We start from the raw sequence: 19608 nt of genomic DNA, 5'->3' as shown, positions 1-19608 counted from the left end.
GGGGGGCAGTGGTTGGGAACTAGGTAGCCTCAATGGGAAACAGTAATGCAAATACATTTCCAAAAGCAAAATGACAAAATGAGCAAGCGCAGAACATTTAATCGCACATAGAGGGGTTAATCAGTGAAAAGATGTAATAATTAAAATCTAAGTCAGCAAGCATTGATGAAATCCATTCAAATTACAGCCAAATTGACGGAGAAATTCAACACGGCTCGACACTAATATTGGTTGCACTAGCACTGGTACAAACAACTTTTTCCAACCTGTTGAAAAAGTTGCTCGCACCAGCATATGATTTGGTCACACCCTTTTTTGGGGAGGTACAGCACGACCACTCATGCTGATGAATAGCTGTCTTAATTGGCATACCATAGTTTCCTATGAATAATGAGAAACAGTGACTTGAGATACGATATTTGTAAAATCAGGACAATGGTCTACAACAAGTAATGATTGACAGAATAGATCAATTTTTTAATATACAAATTGGGCCAAAAGTAGGCTAATCATGACTGGTTTAGAATTACCTAACACAAAAATGAACGCGCTTGACTTATTCACTAGCAAACCTCCCAGTTACAATGCATATTTGGTATCTACAGCTTTAACAAAATGCACAGATCTAAATTTATAAGACAAATGATTTTCCCAGCGAATATATTTACAAGACATTGATTTTAGTCCCTTTACAGAGTCTTTTACTCACCCTTGGCCATTTTCTGTGCTGCCTCCAAAACAGTAATGGCTGCCGGGTAGGCTCTCCCACTGACTGCCAGCATGAAGGGGGTCATTCCGCGTGCATCCCTTTAAAAGGAAAGTAATACCATTGAATAAAAGAGTTTTAAAAAAAGGGCTCAAATGAACTTAAAATCTCTTTAAGACAACATTAAACAAGAAAAGTATATCATGATTATTATGTTCATAAAGAGGTAAAGAATCATACTTAGCAGACAGTAGTTCACGCAAATGTGGCCTCAGAACAACACTGTCACACATCAGCTTCAATATGAGGTGGGCATTGGCCTTCCTGTCTTTCGATTCAACAACAGACGGCTCTGTGGATGGGCCTGCAAATATTGAGGAGGGAAGAATAAACATTAAGAGAAGCAGCAACACAGAAGAGGAGACCTACCCTCCTCTGTGTAGAATGTACTTTGACATTAATCTTTTACAATAAGCCTGTTACACCATTTCAGTGCATTAAACTGCTTTGTAGAAAGATCTCATTCAGGACTGCTGAAAAAAATGTAATGACACCAGCCAATCATATGGTTGGTCAAACTTATCCATAAACTTTTTGCATTTTTCAACTATATTGGTGATGGGTCAGGGCCATTCAGCCCCAATCCAAGACTCCAAGACTAAGGCAAAAACAGCGAAACAATCACTTCCACTGGATTTCTATTACATCATGAGGCAACTCAATGACCTGGTATGGTTGAAGTGCTCGGGGTCTGGCTGGTCCCAGTGGAGGCTGTTGTTAGTGAACCCATAGGTGGTGCTAGAATGAAGTCAATGTCACCTTCTGTTGAGACAAGATGGTTTACATAGTAACCAAAATAATACATTTCACCTCATTCAGAATGGATTTGATTGATTCTCTTGATGTCTCAGAGCAGAATAATATGGAACCGCATGCTCTTGTACACTATAAAATCATGCTACGTTCAGAGTAAATATTATACCTGTCAAATAGTGTTGGAATGATCATAAGGAGAAACAGATTGGAAGAGGAGTCCTTACCCACAATGATTCTTATTGGTTTGTGAATTTCAAGTACAAACCAAAGTTGGGACAATGTATTCAAGAAAAATAAATAGAATGATTTGCAAATCATGTTCAACATGTTTAATTTAATACACTACAAAGACAAGATATTTAATATTCATTACGGATCACAACTGATTAACTAGATTTTTCTTGGGGGGGGGGGGGGGATAACCAATAACTGAGACTTATGGCTGCAGCACGTTTCAAAAAAGGCGGACAGGTAGCAAAAAAGACTGAGAAAGGAATATTCACCAAACATCTGTTTGGAACATCCCACAGCCGAACTGGCTAACTGGGAACAGGTGGGTGCCATGGTTTGGTATTTAAAAAAAATTAAAAACAAAACAAAAAAAAAGCTTCCCTGAATTATTCAGTCATTCACAAGCAAAGACGAGGCATGGTTCACTTCTTTGTGAACTACTGCATGACAAAATAGTCAAACAGTTGAAGGACAATGTTCCTCAACGTACAATTGCAAGGAATATTGGGACAGTCCATAATATCATCTAAAGGTTCAGGATATGTGGAAATAATCACTGCATATAAGCGGGAAACCAACACTGAATGCCCGTGACCTTCAATCCCTCAGGCGGCAGTGCATCAAAAACAGACATCAATGTGCAATCTGTTATTGATATATATTTTTGTGTTCATGTACACTGCACCCCTAAGCATCTTATCAGTTTCACTTTCACAAAAAAAAGCATCTAAAAAAATACAATTAAATATAAAAAGCAGGTCACCTTGAACCTACGGTGGCGTGTAACCATCACCAGCGGTTGTTAGCGGTCAGCAGTCTGCAATTGCTGTTTACAATCAGATCCGTTGCAAAATATCTTTTTAAAAATTATCATTCTCATTCAGTTTGTTTCATTTGAAATTCACCGATGGCACTGGCAAAGAATGGGAATATGCAGCGCCAGGTCGAAGTACACAGTGATTTTCCCTTAACAAATTCTTGTACCTACTTTATTTTTCATTCATGTTTGGGGCCGTTATGGCTGTTACTCATCATGGCTTACGCGTGCGTGTGTCCATATGGGCGCGTGTGAATGGGTGCGCGCACGCGTGTGTGTGTGTGTGTGTGTGTGTGTGTGTGTGTGTGTGCGCGCGCGCGCGTTGGACACCCCTGGTGTAAAAGATATCACTACATGAAAACAAAAACGTGTTAAGACACACTCACCAGGGTCTATGGGCGGAGGATCAGGGACCCAACTCGGTGGGGCAATGGGTGGTGAGACAGGGTCCTGATGGTCACTGGAGGATGGGCCCGACTCATGACGGCCAAGGCCAGCTGCTCTGAGAGAGCGTCGCATCATTTCTCTCAATCGAAGCCTGAAGCCAATTCAGGAAATAATTTGACATCACCCAAGTTTCAAACAGAGTCATTACAAATACAGTGCCGCAAAAAAGCATTTCCTCATTTGATAAATTCTTACTTTTTTTTGCAATTTGCCCACTTTAATATTTATAATCATAAAACAAATATAAACATCAGATAAAAATAAAAACTATACAATGCTGTCTTTTTTGCTGAGAATGAAAATACTCACCACATTAAAAATAAATGGGAGAAGGAGGCAGGGTTTACTTTATCAGAGGAATTGTGGTGAGAAATCTGGACTTTCCAATGGTCTTTGACCAATTCAACAATTTGGAAGGAATATTGCTGGAAATACCGACAATATTTTAGGAATCCGCTCCAAGTAAGATACAGAAATGCCAACGTGTCTTGCTGGAGACAATGCGGAGAGAAAGATGCAATCAATTTTATGTATTTTGGAGATAGCCAAAAGTCTCACTGGAATGAAATACAAAAAACATTGAATCCGGTGTTTGAAATCCATCTACGTTTGGACTTTGAAACATTATACTTTGGTCAAACTCAGTTACTGAATCACATGAAGGATTTCAGATTTTCGTGTGGCCAGTAAAGTGACTATTACATGAAATCATGCTCAAAAACCATCCAATGTTGCTACATTGAAGTAATTCTTGAAGGAAGAAACGGCCAAAATACTAATTGATAGTTCTAGGAAACGCGTGATTTAAGTTGCTGCTGTTGACAGTTGCCCCAGCAGGAATGTTTAGCAGGGAATTATTTTCCCCCCCGACAAAATTTTCTCCCTACCCCTTATTTAATGAAATCATAATTTAAAAAATGCATTTTATGTTTACATTTGTTTGATGATCTTTAACATTATGCAAAAAAACATAAGAGGGCAAACTTTCATGACATTGTAAGCATTCTTTCCTTTTCTTCCTTAAACCGATGTAGCACTTACCCTCTGCTACTGGAGGAGCCGGTCCTATTTCCAGAGCTGTTGCTGGAGACCACAGAGATGGCATTTGCAATAGCCTCGACAGCAGATAAGCGCTCGGCAAATGTGTTCCGCTCTGACCTTTCAGCCTCTGAAAAATGACATTGGTTATTCAACATTAGTATGTGAGGCAGAAGAAAGTAGGCCATTCAAATAGTGGTATGCTGACTCAGCGGACAAAGAAAAATCCTTGGAAAATGTTCTGTCATGAATGCTTCCAAATGCCACAATAGGCAAATTGCTTCAAATGCACACATCTAATAAGATCGTTTCAAAATCACTTTAAATAAACCGCCATGTCTTTGTAGTGAGACTGTGTTAGAGGGAGCATTCAAACATGCACTCGGCAAGTGTGAGCAGATGAAAAAAATATATATATCAATCAAGGAACATGGCACCAAGCAAAATTCCATCTTTGTCACCAAAATGCCGAATCTAATGATGTACACACAACTGTGTGCTAACAAGAACATTATTCACCGTAGAAGTTGTTTCTACAACGCGCGCACGCACGCACGCACGCACTCACACACACACACACACACACACACACACGTCATACAACTGGATGTCGCAGAAAGCCTACTGAAAATTAAGCATACTGAAAATTAAGCATTAGTCTGAATGACTCAGCTCACACACACACACACACACACACACACACTTAATGACATGCACGTCATACAACTGGATGTCGCAGAAAGCCTACTGAAAATTAAGCATACTGAAAATTAAGCATTAGTCTGAATGACTCATGGAGTGTACACGACAACGCTATGACACACACACACACACACACACACACACACACACACACACACACACACACACACACACACACACACACACACACACTTAATGACATGCACGTCATACAACTGGATGTCGCAGAAAGCCTACTGAAAATTAAGCATTAGTCTGAATGACTCAGTGCAGCTGAGTCATCAAATTCATTGTCTACCGGCTGCAGACAATAAGGAAACTCCATTCAAACAAATGACCTGTAGACTCAGTACAACTCTTTGTATAAGATTGTATTGTGCATACTGATACACGTGCTCTGCAAGAAGGAGAGGTACCGCCGCTTGTTCCTGCCGACTACTGTCAGGCTATTGAATAGATGCACATGAAAACCTGGACTCACCCCCACTCACCCATTTTAAATAGCACAGCCACCTTATGCAGCATACAGGTATATGCAGTTGCACATATGCTTATATCTTATATTGCATTGTGTACTGTGTACAGTTCATTTTTTAAATTCCTCAAAAATAGTGACTTTGAAGACGCAAGGATTCTAGCAAACAGTGATGATATGTAGTTTGTTGTGGTTTCTTAGTCAATAAAGTTAGATAAGACAGAAATATCTTACATAATACTCTCACGATTGATGACCAAAATGGTGGTCTCCATAAGCAAAAGATGCAATGTTTCCATTTTTTTAAAGGAATAAACCCTTTTTGGATTTGAGAAGTTGCTGATAACGACTACGTGCTCATTTCAAATAAAAGAATGATTTGGCATCATAGGTTTAATTCCCATTTAGGATGAAGTGCGAGCGATATAGCTAACGCAAACTAACCGCAATTCTCATCCACCACCAGCTTATATCCATCCTCTCGGATGCACATGATTGTGTAAAGATTATTGTTTTGTTGGTCGAACATTTTGCTGCTCCACAGAGCATTGTAGTATGGCAACAGAACCAGATGGGTGGGTCAAAAGTCATCTGTAAATTGGCCAATTGGAAGACGCGATGCCAAAAAATGTGAATAGCAATGAGTCGAATTCAAGTGGAAACATTGATGCAGGGTATAAAAGTCGATGCATGCATAACACACCAGACTTACCCTCCTCCTCTTTGGTTTCCTTGTTACTAACAGGGAAGCATACAGATACAGCAGCATGCAGAATGTTGCGGTTTCCATCACAACGGTGGCCAAGAAGTGCACCGAGCGCATGGTTTCCCTGATCCAATAGTAAGGCTTGTTCAAGGTTCACCAGATACTGTCGACACGCTTCATAGTCACAACGCAAAACATGCTGCATCAGCGTCTGTTTCTAAATAAGATAGGGAGAAGTTTATCACATGATGGCAGAATAAAAATAAGATCAAAAGTACAGTTAGCTGTTAAGAAAACTTTATACCAAAACATTTACCTCAACAGCCATAATGATAATAGCAGCTTTCTTTTTAATGGTGGAGTTAGAGGGGAGATTGGCAAGAGAGTGCACCCCCATTCCCAGACTATTTATTGGTGGCAGATCTAGCCAATCAGGATCTCGAATTCCACCCATGCAGTCTTTTGCCATTGGGTAAATGGTGCCATTTCCATCTCGAAGAATGATGGGAGATTCCTGTAGGAACAATGATTTTAAATGATCAAAATATGCCATATGCTCAATTTTAAAAGGCATGTCACCGATTCAGTACACCATCTCACCTGTCCTGCAGTAAAGATGGCCACGTTTCGCTCATTCTGTCCTAGGAAAGCCATGTTGCTTGTCGGGAAGTTATTCTCCTGCTCAGCTTTGCCAGTGGCCAAGTCAAAGATACAGTACCTAACCCAGTTACCAGTTTTCAGTACTGCATGGACTCCTGGAAGATGGCAATATGTTTTATTGCAAGGCAATTTCTCTGTTGCATTTAACAAGCATATTGCACAAACAAATTGAATTACATGGATACAAGTACAGGTACAACTGGCAAACCTTTGGAATCAACATTAACAGCCAGGATCTCTGCCTTTTCTGGAATACAGAGCTTTTTGGGTGTGCGCTGAAAGCAGTCAGGAACCTTTGGAGTTCCCCCAGTTTTGACCACCTGCCAAGACAAAACAAATAAACAAGTACTTGTATTGATTTTGAATGAGATACATGAGTAAACATCAGGAGAATGAAGAATCTGATTCTTTTCATTGTTGTTGTTCTGACCTGCAGCTCATCTATTCTAAGAAGCCTACAGTCCTGAAGCAGTGAAGATGGGTCAGAGTCTGGGGGGGCAGTGGTGCTCTGGTTGCTCACGCTGCTCGCTGCCCCTGGAAACTTAACTGCAACATAAGCACCATCCACTTTCAGCACCTAGGCACCAGGTGAAAATGAGAATTTGTTAAAATGAGCTTTCATTGTATAGAAACATGGATAACCCACAGACAAGTATCTCATAAGGTGCTTGACATTACAGTGCATTATGAAGAGTATTCACACTACTGTACACTTGTGTAATTCTTCCACATTATGTTACAGCCCTATTACAAAATAGAATACAGAGACAGAGCGAGAGAGAGAGACAGAGACAGAGAAACAACAACAAAGCATTGTCGAGCTAGTTGCAATTCTAACTAGTGGTCTCCTCCAGTTGCTGTACAACCGGTGTCTGCTAAAGCAGGTGGCGTAATGCACCAAAAGTATTTGCCAACCACAAAACAAAAAAGTAGAAGTAATGGAAGAAGAGGAATAACTAGTAATAGCCATGGCAACTAATGTGCGATGTATCGCAGGTTTGGCATGCAGCGTCCACCACAACAAGGATTTACAATTTGCAGCATGAAAATTGCACTATATATGATCAGGATTCTACCTTTGGTCACAATGCAACACGGGATTCTCTTTAACGTAAGCTATTTCAAACTTCTTTTTTTTTTTTTAATGTCTGCAGTTAGAACTGAAATTTTCAAAACCAGACTCATTCACAGCCATCAACAGAATTAGGGAATGGTGATTTTGAAATAATCTTAAAAATACCGTGTATTGTATGTTTGAAAATAATTTTGTATTGTTTCAGCGTGCTTAAAACCCTTAAAAAAGAAGTACTGTACTATACATGCTACAAGCATGTTTTGGGAAAGTTTCAATTGAGTAATTTAAAATTGTGGATTTTATTTAATACGGTTGTAGTCTGTATCACAACCCCGCGATGGGGCTGTGTAGTCAACTATATTGCTTGTGTCGGGCAGAATCCTTATAGTGTACCTTGAAAATCATCACTTTTTTAGAAGACCCCCCCCCAAAAGGCACCTGGGCTCAATTTTAAGCTTCATGACAAGGGTGTGAATACTTACTGTATGCACATTATTTCTTGCATTTTTTCACATATTTTATATATATTTGCAAAAATATTTCAAAATACCTCCACATTTTCATTATGAGGTACTTCTGTGTAGAATTTTGAGACAAAAATGTGTTTTATCCATTTTGGAATAATGCTGTAAAATAAAATGTGGAAAGTGTGAAGTGGTGTGAAGATCTTCCAGATGCACACTGTATGTCCAAACATTCACGACATCATAAAATTAAGTTACTGACCTTTCCCACAGGGACATTTTTAACATCCTCCACAAACACCACCTCTCGAAGAGGCCATTGCTCCTCATTAACTTTTTCCTCCTCCTTGGGGGCTGGGGTGGAGCGCCTTCGCTCTGCAAGGTTTAAACCATACTAAAGGTTAGCAAATGCAGCAAATTATAAACAAAACGTAATTAATTGAGGGTATTTTTTCACTGATGTTTGTAATTATGCAATGACTGACGGGTAATGTTGATTAGATAGAATGTAGATATTCCAGTGTAGTGAAAAAAAAAAAGCATCGTTAGTTTCCCATGAAGAAAACTATTTTATGGCAAAAAAAAAAAAAAAAAAACCTGTGTTCCCCTGCATCATTTATATTATTGAATCATTTCAAGCAACCGCTGGACATTTACTGTGCCGTACTTTTCAAAGAATGAAAATGTTTGAAAGGGTATGAAATGTCAAAGTGTTTTGGAAGCAATGTCGGTTCTATATTTATGGTGTAACTATTAATATAGGCACTAATAATTACTTCTCGGTATAGTGTCAGTCATTAGCGAAAAAATAAAATACAAAATAAAAAAATCAGGGTTCCACTATTTGCATTTTGTTTGTAAATGGTTTATGCACAATTTAAAACAAAAACACTGCAGTGTAAGTGCATTTGGAAAACAAGATGCTAATGAAAGCCTGTGTACCATCTGTTTCAAAGTCATCCAGCTAATGAAAGTACAGTGAGTGTGAGACTGATGATGAGGCTGGAAGCCAGGGAGAAAATCCAAAACATGACCCCGATCGAGAAAAGTGCAGGTCAAAATACATAAGTCCAAGAGGGCGCCCGAGTAGGCAGCCGTCGGCAAGTGCTCTTGTGAGCCTTGCTTTTTTTTTGTTGTTTTTCTGTTTGTTTTGTCACTTTGTGTTTGATGTTACGTCGTGTGGACTTGATGTGGACTGTTTTCAGCATTTTTTGGCCACGACATTCATCAAGGAGGAGAATCGGTGCTTGGTGGTTGCACCTTCTCGGCAGCATGGGTATGCCAGCACTGTTTTTGATTGGGAGGAATGTCGGCGCCATTTGACTGTCGTTGCTGGACAGCTCCGGGGCGCTTGTGTCTTGCGCCTGTAATGGGCAGCATTTTCACAGCCCCGCTTTGTTCAGCGGAGAGATCGATGCTGTTGAACGGTCTGCGGCTGGATGGATGCAAGGCTTGAGGAGCCGACGATGAGAAGAAAGGAGCATTAGCACAGAGCGCCGATGCGGATGTGGAACCGGGAGTCGCGGCTTGGAGTTGAAGCGGATTACGTGGGACAGAAGAAGTGAACTAATCTCTTTTTGTCAATGGACGCTACAGCTTCGTGTTTGCTTTCAAAACTGTGCACATTTTCAGCATGACGTCTCTGATCCACTGGTAAAAGGACACTTTGATCATCTCCTCTTTCATCTATAACTGCTTCAGACAACAAAGTGTATGCAGGAAAGTGGTGAAGATTGCACGACTGTCTGTGTCCTGTGTGTTGTGTTGTGTTATTTTGACTTAAAGATGGTGCCGCGAGAGTGGCTGCCTTTCCAGCAGCTCCTATATTTTGTTGTTCTACTTCTTCCATTCATAACTTTGCTGCTGTGAATTGGGAATTTCTCCATTGCGAGACTAATAAAGGTTTTCTTATCTTATCTTATCTTAAAAGGAAGAGACATACTGTATGGCAGTGAAGCACTGCTAGCAATTGAGGACGTGTCACTGCATGTAGAAGCTGGGGAAGGGGGAGGGCCCATCTCTGTCTTCACCAACTCCGGCTTGCTTTCTGTCCTAATGGGAAAAATAAGAGTTGGATTCATTCAATCCAGCTGATTTATTTGATACAGGCACACATGGGTCAAAACAAATTAGGTTATTGAATGAAAAATGGGAGATAGAATGAAACTGACTTGGTTTCTTGGGTTTTAGTGGTCTTCTCCATATTCTTGAGGCTCTCTGGCGAGCGCAGCTGAAACCTGCAGCTGTCATTCATGTTCCACACAGACTCCAATAAGACACCAACTTTGGGAATGCCTGCATTAACCGAAAAGGCCACTGCCCCAGCATGGTACAGGGGGTTATTCCTCAGGCATACCTAATGAAAGATACAAGAAAACCACATTCAATAATCATCCTGAATCTGTTTTCCAAAGAAAGCACTCACTTCAGTTTCAGGTCAGTGGTTTGCGCAATTTTTTGCACTTCCACCATTGTGAATAAAATTATCAATAAATTGTAACTCTTTAATAGTATGATGGTTTCATAACTAGGGGTGTTCTGATCAGGGTTTTAAGCTGCCGATACAGATCATCCATGAGTGTGATCGGCTGATACTTATCGTGTGGATTCTGTGTAAAATGTAACATTTTAGAGCTGCAGCTATGAATTTGTCTTTAATAACTGATGAATCAGTTGTTTTCATTTAATTGAGGAACCAATTTGAATTTTAAAAAACATTTTTTCAATTGCTATCCCTTTCTTATTCAAAAACAGCTTCAAATAGACATGGCAGAAAATGCACTTACAAATTGTGAAAAATTCAGTTACTGTCAGAAAATAGGGTGAAATGTTATTTTCCCCAAGTATAAGTAGCTGTTTGCAAATGTCCTATATGGATTAAGATAATCACTACTCACATTTACATAGCACCTTGTATTCAATTTGAATTAAACCAAATTACCAAATGGAATGAAATTTCATTTGGGCTTTGAAGGGTTCGCATATTCTCATTGTCAATCCCACTGGAGTACGAGTAAAAAAAGAATCATTAAATCATTAATTTAATTAAGTACATTAAAACACTGTATAAAGAAAGTAAGAGTGCTTTGACGTTTAGCTTTTCAACTGTAGGCGCGATATCTGGAGACTAGATGGCACCTACGTAACCTTGAAGAAATCTGACACACAAATGGTGACGTCATATGGTGCTCTGCTACACTGTAAATATGTGAATAACTAAATATAAAACAGACGATTGAGATTACTTGAACGTAAACAAGTCCGGATAGCAACCACCAGCCATTCTGAAACTCTTTGTAGTCATCGAAGGTTTCCAACAGCTGAGCGCAACAAAGCGAGATAGTAATGCTAATGCGCACCCTCTGCTGTCTGTGACGTTCGTTCCCATAGAAGGCAAAAACAATGCGCGTCCATTGAAAATAAGCAGCAGCTTGTTCAAATTTTCAATCTCTCATATAAACTCCCTTTTTTTCCTGTTGAACTATAACTTGTGTGTGAAATTGTGACATCTTTAATTTCGAGACAGTAACATGTCCATACTTATTTGCTCAAGGTAGATACACGTAATTTTTATCGTGGAGAAATATTTTGGGGAAAAATATGTCACTCCCTTACCAAAACAATACATATGGTGATCAATCTCGGCCTTTAGAGGCTTTGAGCAGATTCACTGGCGTAACTGATGACGCACGTTTTCACGAGTATCGACCGATAATTATCAGCAACTGGTGATCAATCGGAGAATTCCTTGTAATAACCTCAGGTACATGGCTGAAAATAATTAAGGATGCAATGTGATGTGAAGTGTGACAAGAACAGAAAACGAACATATGCTCAAACTACGTAAGTGGGCCTTGCCTTCTGTACTGGGTTTCATGGTTTAAAGTACACCTCAACACAGCGATAGCTAATAATGTTCTAGCATAAGGAAAAAGCATTTAATAAGATTCTATGTGGACTGCAGCTGAGTCAACAAAAATACAAAAATCTTACTTGGGTTCCCACTGTGATGTTGGGTATTGAGGAAATGCCAGCACTAGACTTTGGCTTTTTATTCTTGGCTCTGGCCTTTTCAAGCATTTTCTTCCGTTGACTAAAAGGCACCACACCCCTGCAAATAGATGACAGGCCACCAATATTTATGCATCTTTTATTCCATTATAATCAGAAAAATCACAGGGCCGTTTTGAAATAATGTCAGCTATGGGTGTCACATTAGATTCTAAATGTGTTTTTCCCCAAATAATTCGCACCATAATGATTGACTATTCATAGAACTATAGACTGATTGGATCTAAGGTTGCAGCTGTCGAACATTTTGGTTTTCGGATATCGTACTGAAAATTTTCATTTTCAGTCAAGAGTAGGGTACGTTGCTACATAAAATGTCAGTCTCCTTGAATGGTTGAAAACGGGTCAATTAGTCTTAATTTGTATTCCACAAACATAATATTAACCTGAATAGTGTTTGGACTAGTTGGATCACAGAGAACATTCTTGCAAATAAAATATGTTGGGCTGACTTGTTCTTTAATGTGATTGTATATTAAATTATAAGCCATTCTTCATACCACCAGTAGAGGCCATTTTCTAACTGTGCACAAGTGTAGAGTGCACAGCAGTAGAGGGACACCATTCGCTCCCCCTGAAGTTCAGGGAAAGCTTGGGCACTGTGCTCAAGCTTAGCGGCTACTGTGCTTAGTGTGTCATCAACCCAAGTTGCCACCTATACAACACAAAAAATAATAAGGATTTATGAAATACATACTGCATGTGCAACTGTGATAAGGATGTAATTGAAGACCGTAAACCACGCATTATGTCCACATGTTAAATGGTTATATTTGTACCTTGTTTGTTTCTGTTGCTACAGTGGCTCTGATACTATTGGCTGACAATAAGGTGATCCTCTCGTTGGCCAGCCCCAGGAAAGAAACACGTGGATGATGAATAGAAGGATTCTGATGGGACAAATGACCACAGTGAGACAATAGCTCTCTATGATGCTTAAAAAGTCACATTATGTAGAGTTTTAACTATGCATAATTTCTTTTAATTTAGTATACCTGAATTTGTGAAAAACTATTTAACAACTGAGTACGACTTAGTTCTCAGCCTTGGCATGTGTTCAGCAATTACCTTCAAACAAGTATAACACATTATTCAGAAAAAAAAAATCATTTTCAGGGGCATTTAGGCTGCAGATTTTCATCATATGGTTTGGTTAAGCATTTTGGGTGTGTAGATATACAATGTTTAATTCTCTTGTTTTGTGCCAAGTTTACAGTAAATGTGACAAGCAGATTGAAGCAAACACACTTGGGATATTATTTGGAGAACTGTTCAACTTTACCTTACAGTGAAGCTATACTGTATGATAGTTTGTGTGTTTTAAGTTTAGATGTGTTCAAAGCGTGTCGGGAATGTATCCCGTGATCAAACGGGAAACTGTAATCATTGAATCCAAGAATGCTGTTGTATTAAAAAATGGAAAAGTAAAAGATGTCAAATTTAATTAATTTATTTACATTCCTGAAGAGAAATAATTGTTTTAGTCGTAAAGTGGCGGGTTGAGATCAGGGTTAATAGCGCCCGAGCAGCCTTTTCCATAAAATTTAATTTGTCCAAAAGCTGAAAAGGTTTTTTTTTTTCACTCACAAAAAAAACGATCAAATTGAAGAAAATAAATATTGATAGACTATAGCTCCATTATGTTCATTTGCCGACCTGGGCATTCCTGTACGGCTCCAGTTCACTCCATTTCCACTGATAAAGTTCTCCTTTGGAGCTGACCGCCACCAACTCTGAGAACATGGCCCCAATGCTGACAAACTTCACGCCATCCTGAAGGGAACATTTGAGATCACAATCTGCAGAAAAACTCTTACAGTAATAATGTTAGCACAAGCATGCACACAGAAACGTTATTGTTACCATTTCATATAGAAGTGGCATTTTATGATCTTGAATTTGGCAACTCTACCTGGAAGTATTTGCGCATGTATTGGAATGTTTAGCCACCTATCTATTCATTAAATTTAAATGTTAAGCAATCAGTCAATAAATCCCATCTAGGCATTCGTCTTTGTTGTTACTTCACTGTTGGCCTCTGATGGCAGAGGATGAAGGGAGTTTGCAAATTTGGACCTTGAATTAAAGGCGACAGCTTATCTTAGTGCTAGCTAGCTAGGATGACAGAACACTAATGGATTTAAACCTCTCGGAAATGGGATAAAAACACCCTGTATTCTACCGTTTACCACAGTACGTGATGGATCTTGGACGTTAAAGGTACCGGTACTTTAAAGTAAAAATGCAAACCTTTTCATAAATTGCCATAGCTGCGTTAGCGCAGATGATACATACAATCTTGTTACACTCCTACTTGTTTCCCAAAAAGTGAATAATGAGACTTGGCAAAGAGCTATGACGTGTTTTTTTAAGCAAAAATAAAGTACAATTAGTAACCAGTTTGAGTTGATTCAGGATTTTCTGCTTAAACCTAACAGTTAATGCAGATTTTGGGTGCAAGTCTGAGCTCTAGTGAACAGATTAATGACATGACGTCTTTAATTATCAAGGCGCAAAGGCCTCATTTCTAAAAACCTTAGTCCCTCCTCATTCCTTTGTTGTTCTCCTAGACTCCTCAGTTTGATTTAATGTGGGGCTAACAGAGGAGCAAGTGTCAAGTATCGAGGGGGAATTAGATAAATATAGATTTATTTCGGACGGACTACACATACATGCTTTGCATATGTACTTCACCCACATGGAGTTATTTCCTGAATTACTTCATTTTATTAGATTTTTAAAATAGATAGATAGATAGATAGATAGATAGATAGATAGATAGATAGATAGATAGATAGATAAAAGGGAAAAGAGTTTTAGTTTCTGTGAGGTCAGGACCTTGCTCTATTGCATGTTAAAGACACAGCACCCTGCGTGTGATCCTCTTACCTTGTCAGGCCACCATTGAAGCTCCTCTCCAAGGGACACAGGGCTCTGAACTGGGATGTTTTTCTTGTCCAAGCAGGGTTCTCCATCACGGCTAGTGGATCCTCTCTCTGTATCGAACGACGCCCCGTCCAGCCATCGGCGCTCACGTAATCTCAACACCGACTCGCGCTCACGCAACAGTTCAGAGTCGCGCTCTAAGGGAAGAAGGAGAACTGGTATGCAATAAGGTCACACCAGTGGGATAGAAGTAAGCCACTCTCTGGGAAAGACCCGTCAACATATTTTAAGTATAGAGAACTATATAAGATTCTTTAGAATCACTATTGGAAATCCAAATTGCAGTGCTGAGGATTGGGTGGAAGACTATAGTGACAGGTCAGTCATTTTATACGCTCTTCAATGTTAAAATGCTTGTAGAGAAGGAAGGGGATTGTGAAAGAAACCATGCGAGTGGACTAGACACCTTTTTTTAAGGATAAACTTGATAACCTTAAAGATTTATTTTAAAGACAGGTGGGCATAGCGGGCCTTTCTCAGAGAGCTCATATTTTTTACTCCAGCCATGCACCATGTAACACCAACCACGTATAGCTTTTAAAACCAAACATTCATATTACAAACAAAAATGAATGGCGAAAGGGAAGATAATTAGGCCCAGGCCATTTAAAAATAAACAATTCATCTGAAGACATTTCATTAGTTTTGCATTAGGGGATGCGCAATATGGACTCACAATGACTGTATATCACAGTATTTTTAGGAAATATCATGCTAATTGTTATGACTCCATCTGAAAATGTGATTTCAGCTTGCAGGCAGCAGCATTCATTACTTGTTCTATAATAGGAAAACACCTTTCAGTATTTACTCTGTGACAACATCTAGGATTAGATCAGTTGATTGTACAATACATGCTCGGATGTGGAGGGAAAAAAAAAAGAGGGGGCAGGGGGATAGAACAGACTTCAGTTTGCTCAGTATTATAGCCAGTGGTACATGTTAAAATTGTGGTGTGGTCCTCAAATGAGCACCAGAGGTTGCTGTTTGGTGCTCTTTTTTTCCCCCAGCCGACCAAACTCACGGATGGACATATGTGACTTTTGCGGCACATTTGGGCAAGGTTTATCGCTAATATAAGGAGATATGTCATTTTAATATAAACTGAATAAACTGAACTTTGTGGGGGGGTGGGGGGGGTTGGGCAGGGGGGTTGTCATTTTACTTCCTAATTAATACAAGACACCAGGGTACACAGTAGCACCTAATTAAAACTCTACATTTTACTATTGTTTTATAAAAAATATAGTAAAATGATACAAAAATACACAAATATGTATTGGGCTGCATCATATTGGGGGGAATGATGAATATAGCGAGAGCGATCATTAATTAATATTTGATATATAACTTGTACCTAAAGTAAAATGACGTTTTAATAAGAATGCACCAATAAGTAAATTTTGCTATTCAAAAGAAGAACATTTGATTTTTCTGCCAGTCACTGTACAGAGCAAGCATATATAAAAAGAGCCATTCTAATGATCAAATTTTATTTTTAAAAACAACAGAGTCAACAAGAAGAATGAAGATGATAATGATAATAATAATAATAATACTGTGAACATACAGGTATTTCCTAAAAGTATTATTTCACTTTTAACCTAAATGGGGACAAGATATGTAGCACAGATTGCCTAAAATTCCCAAACGGCAATTCCAGACTTGTGCAACCAGGTGAAAGAGGACATTGTGAAGGAAATAAGACAATTTTACACTGCCACTACCTTTAGTACTGTATGTGGTCCATGTGTTGTGTTATTTGTTGAATGTTGTTAAAAAAAAGTAACAGAGGATGGGTATTTATTCAATTCAATTTTTATTTGAATGAGAGATTTTATATGCATTGAAAAGTCAAGTGACTTTTGAATGATACATATCATGAACAAATGATACATATCCTTGAGAATGTAAAGATAATTGCAGTTAAAAAGGATGTACTTTAATTTTGATCTAACATCACTATATCAGTAGCAGTTAAAAAAAACAACAACACGCAAATGATACTATTGTTTATCGTGGTAATTTCTGGGTAAATATGACGTCCGGAAAACTTTGTTAGTCAAAATTAAATATCAAATTACCATTAAATAATCTAAAGGTAAATACAGTACCCTAAATAAAATGGAGTCTCTATTATGAAGACAATGGGCTTTTCTCTCACCAGGCTCAGCAAGTTTTTAGGGGGGAAACCGTGTAGTGTGTTATTCAGGAAGCATGACAAAAAGTATAAATAGCACTTATTTACAGGTTGCTCCCCTCTACATATGGAACAAAACACAAGTGGTCCAGTAATACTTTGTTGACTGGATCACCAGTTGCAGGTAGCTTTGATTTCTTTTTGAACCAGGTCAAATACCCGTATATTGTGGATGATGAACCAACTGATTTTAGGCTGATTTTCCAACACCGATCCTGTGTTAAGATGATGCAAATGCATGAGAGTTACCTCTGGATGATCCTAGGCGGGACAGAGAGGATCGCCGGAAAGAGGGGTATCCGTAGTAACTTATGTCCTCAGAGAACATAGCATCTGCATCAATAATCACACTGGGATGGGCTGAGTGAATGTCTGCATCCAACAAGGACATCAGGTCCTCTGCTTGGAGAAAGGCAGAAAGGTAAAATCATTTTCACAAACACACAGTCACCATTCTTAGAATGTCCCTGATACAGCAATGCAATTATCAAGACTTCATCCCCGACTTCTCCACATGTAATATTCAGGGGTGAGAAAATAGTTGGGAAAAACATACTCGCCTACGGTAATGGTGGAGGTCCTTCCAACTTGGATGCTAATGTGCCTGTCTTATACACCAAACAGATATAAAGTGCACTAACTGAGATAAACAGGCACGAATGACAATCTGCACTTGGCCAATTTTGTGCCAACTAATGCTAATATTCTCACACATCCATTGATAGCAGCAGCAGAATTAAACTGAACCAATAAATGAACAGTACACATTTAATGGCAATACCTCTCTCTCATGGGCACACTTGGAAAAGCACAAAAATAACCTCTTCAAACACTAACACCTTTGACTGTTTGTAAATCTCTTCCCACTCTAATTGCTTGTGGAAGGGGGGGGGTCTCTCTCGCACTCTCTCAATACCAAGAGCCATGCCACCTTCCTCCCCAAAAATAACTCTCAACGGATTTACGCTTAACTCAAGAATAGTCGATTTGATCCAAAAAAGTCAAATCCGGCGATCTACATAAAATTCTCATTCCTGAATATTGCAGCATGGGTGAAATAAGTTGTTTCCAAGGGACAAAAAGCAGACACAAGCAGAAATAAAACAATTTTTTGTCCCTATCTCAAGGTTTCTGGTTGAATGACATACCTCCGGGGAGGTAAGACTCGCTGGCTGTGTCATCTCCATCATCTCCATCTTCATCATCTCTGCTAAGCAGGTTGTTCACGGCCAGGTTGACATCCAGGTTGGTTCTCTGGAGTTCCCGAATGATCACACTCCTCGATTTTCCCTGAAGGACGACTTGGGCCTGGGAATAAAATCATATGAAATCATTTGCAGTCGATTGTCATCTGTCAATATTAACGCACATTTAGCGACAACAGTATGCTCCAAATTATTATGCATATACGATTAAAGTTAAAGTACTTCTGATTGTTTGGAGAGGTTTCTGCCTATGTTGTTTCACCTGTCCGTATAGAAGATCATTGATTGCAATCTCAGACAGACTTGATCATTTGTTTCCTAGGTGAGTTCTTATTGAATATATACAGTATATGTACTATTCATTCAAAGTTGTTGGATTCTGGTGAAAAGCATGGAATTAAGAATCCAATGCCGTGCTAGTTTGGATGGACCACAGGGATGGAGTTTTGGATGGTTCTTAGATGACCACCATTTCCCAAATATTCTACACCATCAGCAAGGGGGTGGCACAGTAATGCTTTGTTCTGTAATAATGGGGACATGGTCGGCGTCAGTAGAGTGCCTGAAGATGTCAGTGACATTTGCAAAATGAAGGCATTTTTTATAATTGACCTTTTCCTGCAATCGTACAACAACAAATGAAACTGAGTGCAACCTCAACTTTTTGCGAGTAGAGAGCATGCGCCATGCACTCGTCAAAGACAAAATCAGAAGTTGCATTCATTTGGCTTGGTGCTGATGCACATCAATCATACATAATCCCACCCTTGCAAACTCCCCTTCCATCCGTCCCTGCAAATGTTTTTTTAGTCTGCTGTTGCGCTCCAATGTGTAGGCCTAGCTCTTAAAAGTTGTTCTCACCAGTGTTGGAGGTTGTGGCATAGCGGGTTACAATTATGTTTTAGTTGTGATGTAATTTTCTGGTTTCTTCCTTGAAAAAGTGAACTAAAACAGCAGGACAGTGTTGAGTTTAGTCTTTAAGTGAACTTCTTCAGACATCAACGGTCTCACTATTACACCTCTTTCTCTTCTACCTCGTGAGCATACCA

General features: G+C 39.2%; 1 protein-coding gene across 12 annotated transcripts in view; it reads right to left on the bottom strand.

Moving 5' to 3' along the window:
• The window catches only part of ubr5 (ubiquitin protein ligase E3 component n-recognin 5), a 57308-nt gene that overhangs the window by 20293 nt on the left and 17407 nt on the right, over nucleotides 1-19608 (bottom strand). For 6 of the 12 annotated variants that reach the window (XM_019856236.1, XM_019856243.1, XM_019856244.1 and 3 more), the window contains exons 7-26: nucleotides 18503-18662; nucleotides 17604-17756; nucleotides 15098-15309; nucleotides 13865-13981; nucleotides 12988-13098; nucleotides 12709-12863; nucleotides 12131-12248; nucleotides 10309-10493; nucleotides 10080-10189; nucleotides 8400-8512; nucleotides 7029-7175; nucleotides 6807-6918; nucleotides 6539-6693; nucleotides 6255-6452; nucleotides 5945-6155; nucleotides 4059-4185; nucleotides 2957-3108; nucleotides 1433-1528; nucleotides 947-1070; nucleotides 710-807 (exon numbers count right to left, since the gene is read on the bottom strand). In XM_019856236.1, coding sequence (XP_019711795.1) covers nucleotides 710-807; nucleotides 947-1070; nucleotides 1433-1528; nucleotides 2957-3108; nucleotides 4059-4185; nucleotides 5945-6155; nucleotides 6255-6452; nucleotides 6539-6693; nucleotides 6807-6918; nucleotides 7029-7175; nucleotides 8400-8512; nucleotides 10080-10189; nucleotides 10309-10493; nucleotides 12131-12248; nucleotides 12709-12863; nucleotides 12988-13098; nucleotides 13865-13981; nucleotides 15098-15309; nucleotides 17604-17756; nucleotides 18503-18662 — 2854 coding nt within the window. The remainder of the gene's footprint in view (nucleotides 1-709; nucleotides 808-946; nucleotides 1071-1432; nucleotides 1529-2956; nucleotides 3109-4058; nucleotides 4186-5944; nucleotides 6156-6254; nucleotides 6453-6538; nucleotides 6694-6806; nucleotides 6919-7028; nucleotides 7176-8399; nucleotides 8513-10079; nucleotides 10190-10308; nucleotides 10494-12130; nucleotides 12249-12708; nucleotides 12864-12987; nucleotides 13099-13864; nucleotides 13982-15097; nucleotides 15310-17603; nucleotides 17757-18502; nucleotides 18663-19608) is intronic. The other 6 variants (XM_019856237.1, XM_019856246.1, XM_019856239.1 and 3 more) reach the window with 3 other exon arrangements.

The sequence above is a fragment of the Hippocampus comes genome, unplaced genomic scaffold (assembly GCF_001891065.2).
Source record: "Hippocampus comes isolate QL1 unplaced genomic scaffold, H_comes_QL1_v1.1 scaffold327, whole genome shotgun sequence".
In the NCBI taxonomy this organism is placed as follows: Eukaryota; Metazoa; Chordata; class Actinopteri; order Syngnathiformes; family Syngnathidae; genus Hippocampus; species Hippocampus comes.
This window is presented reverse-complemented; position numbering and strand designations above follow the sequence as displayed.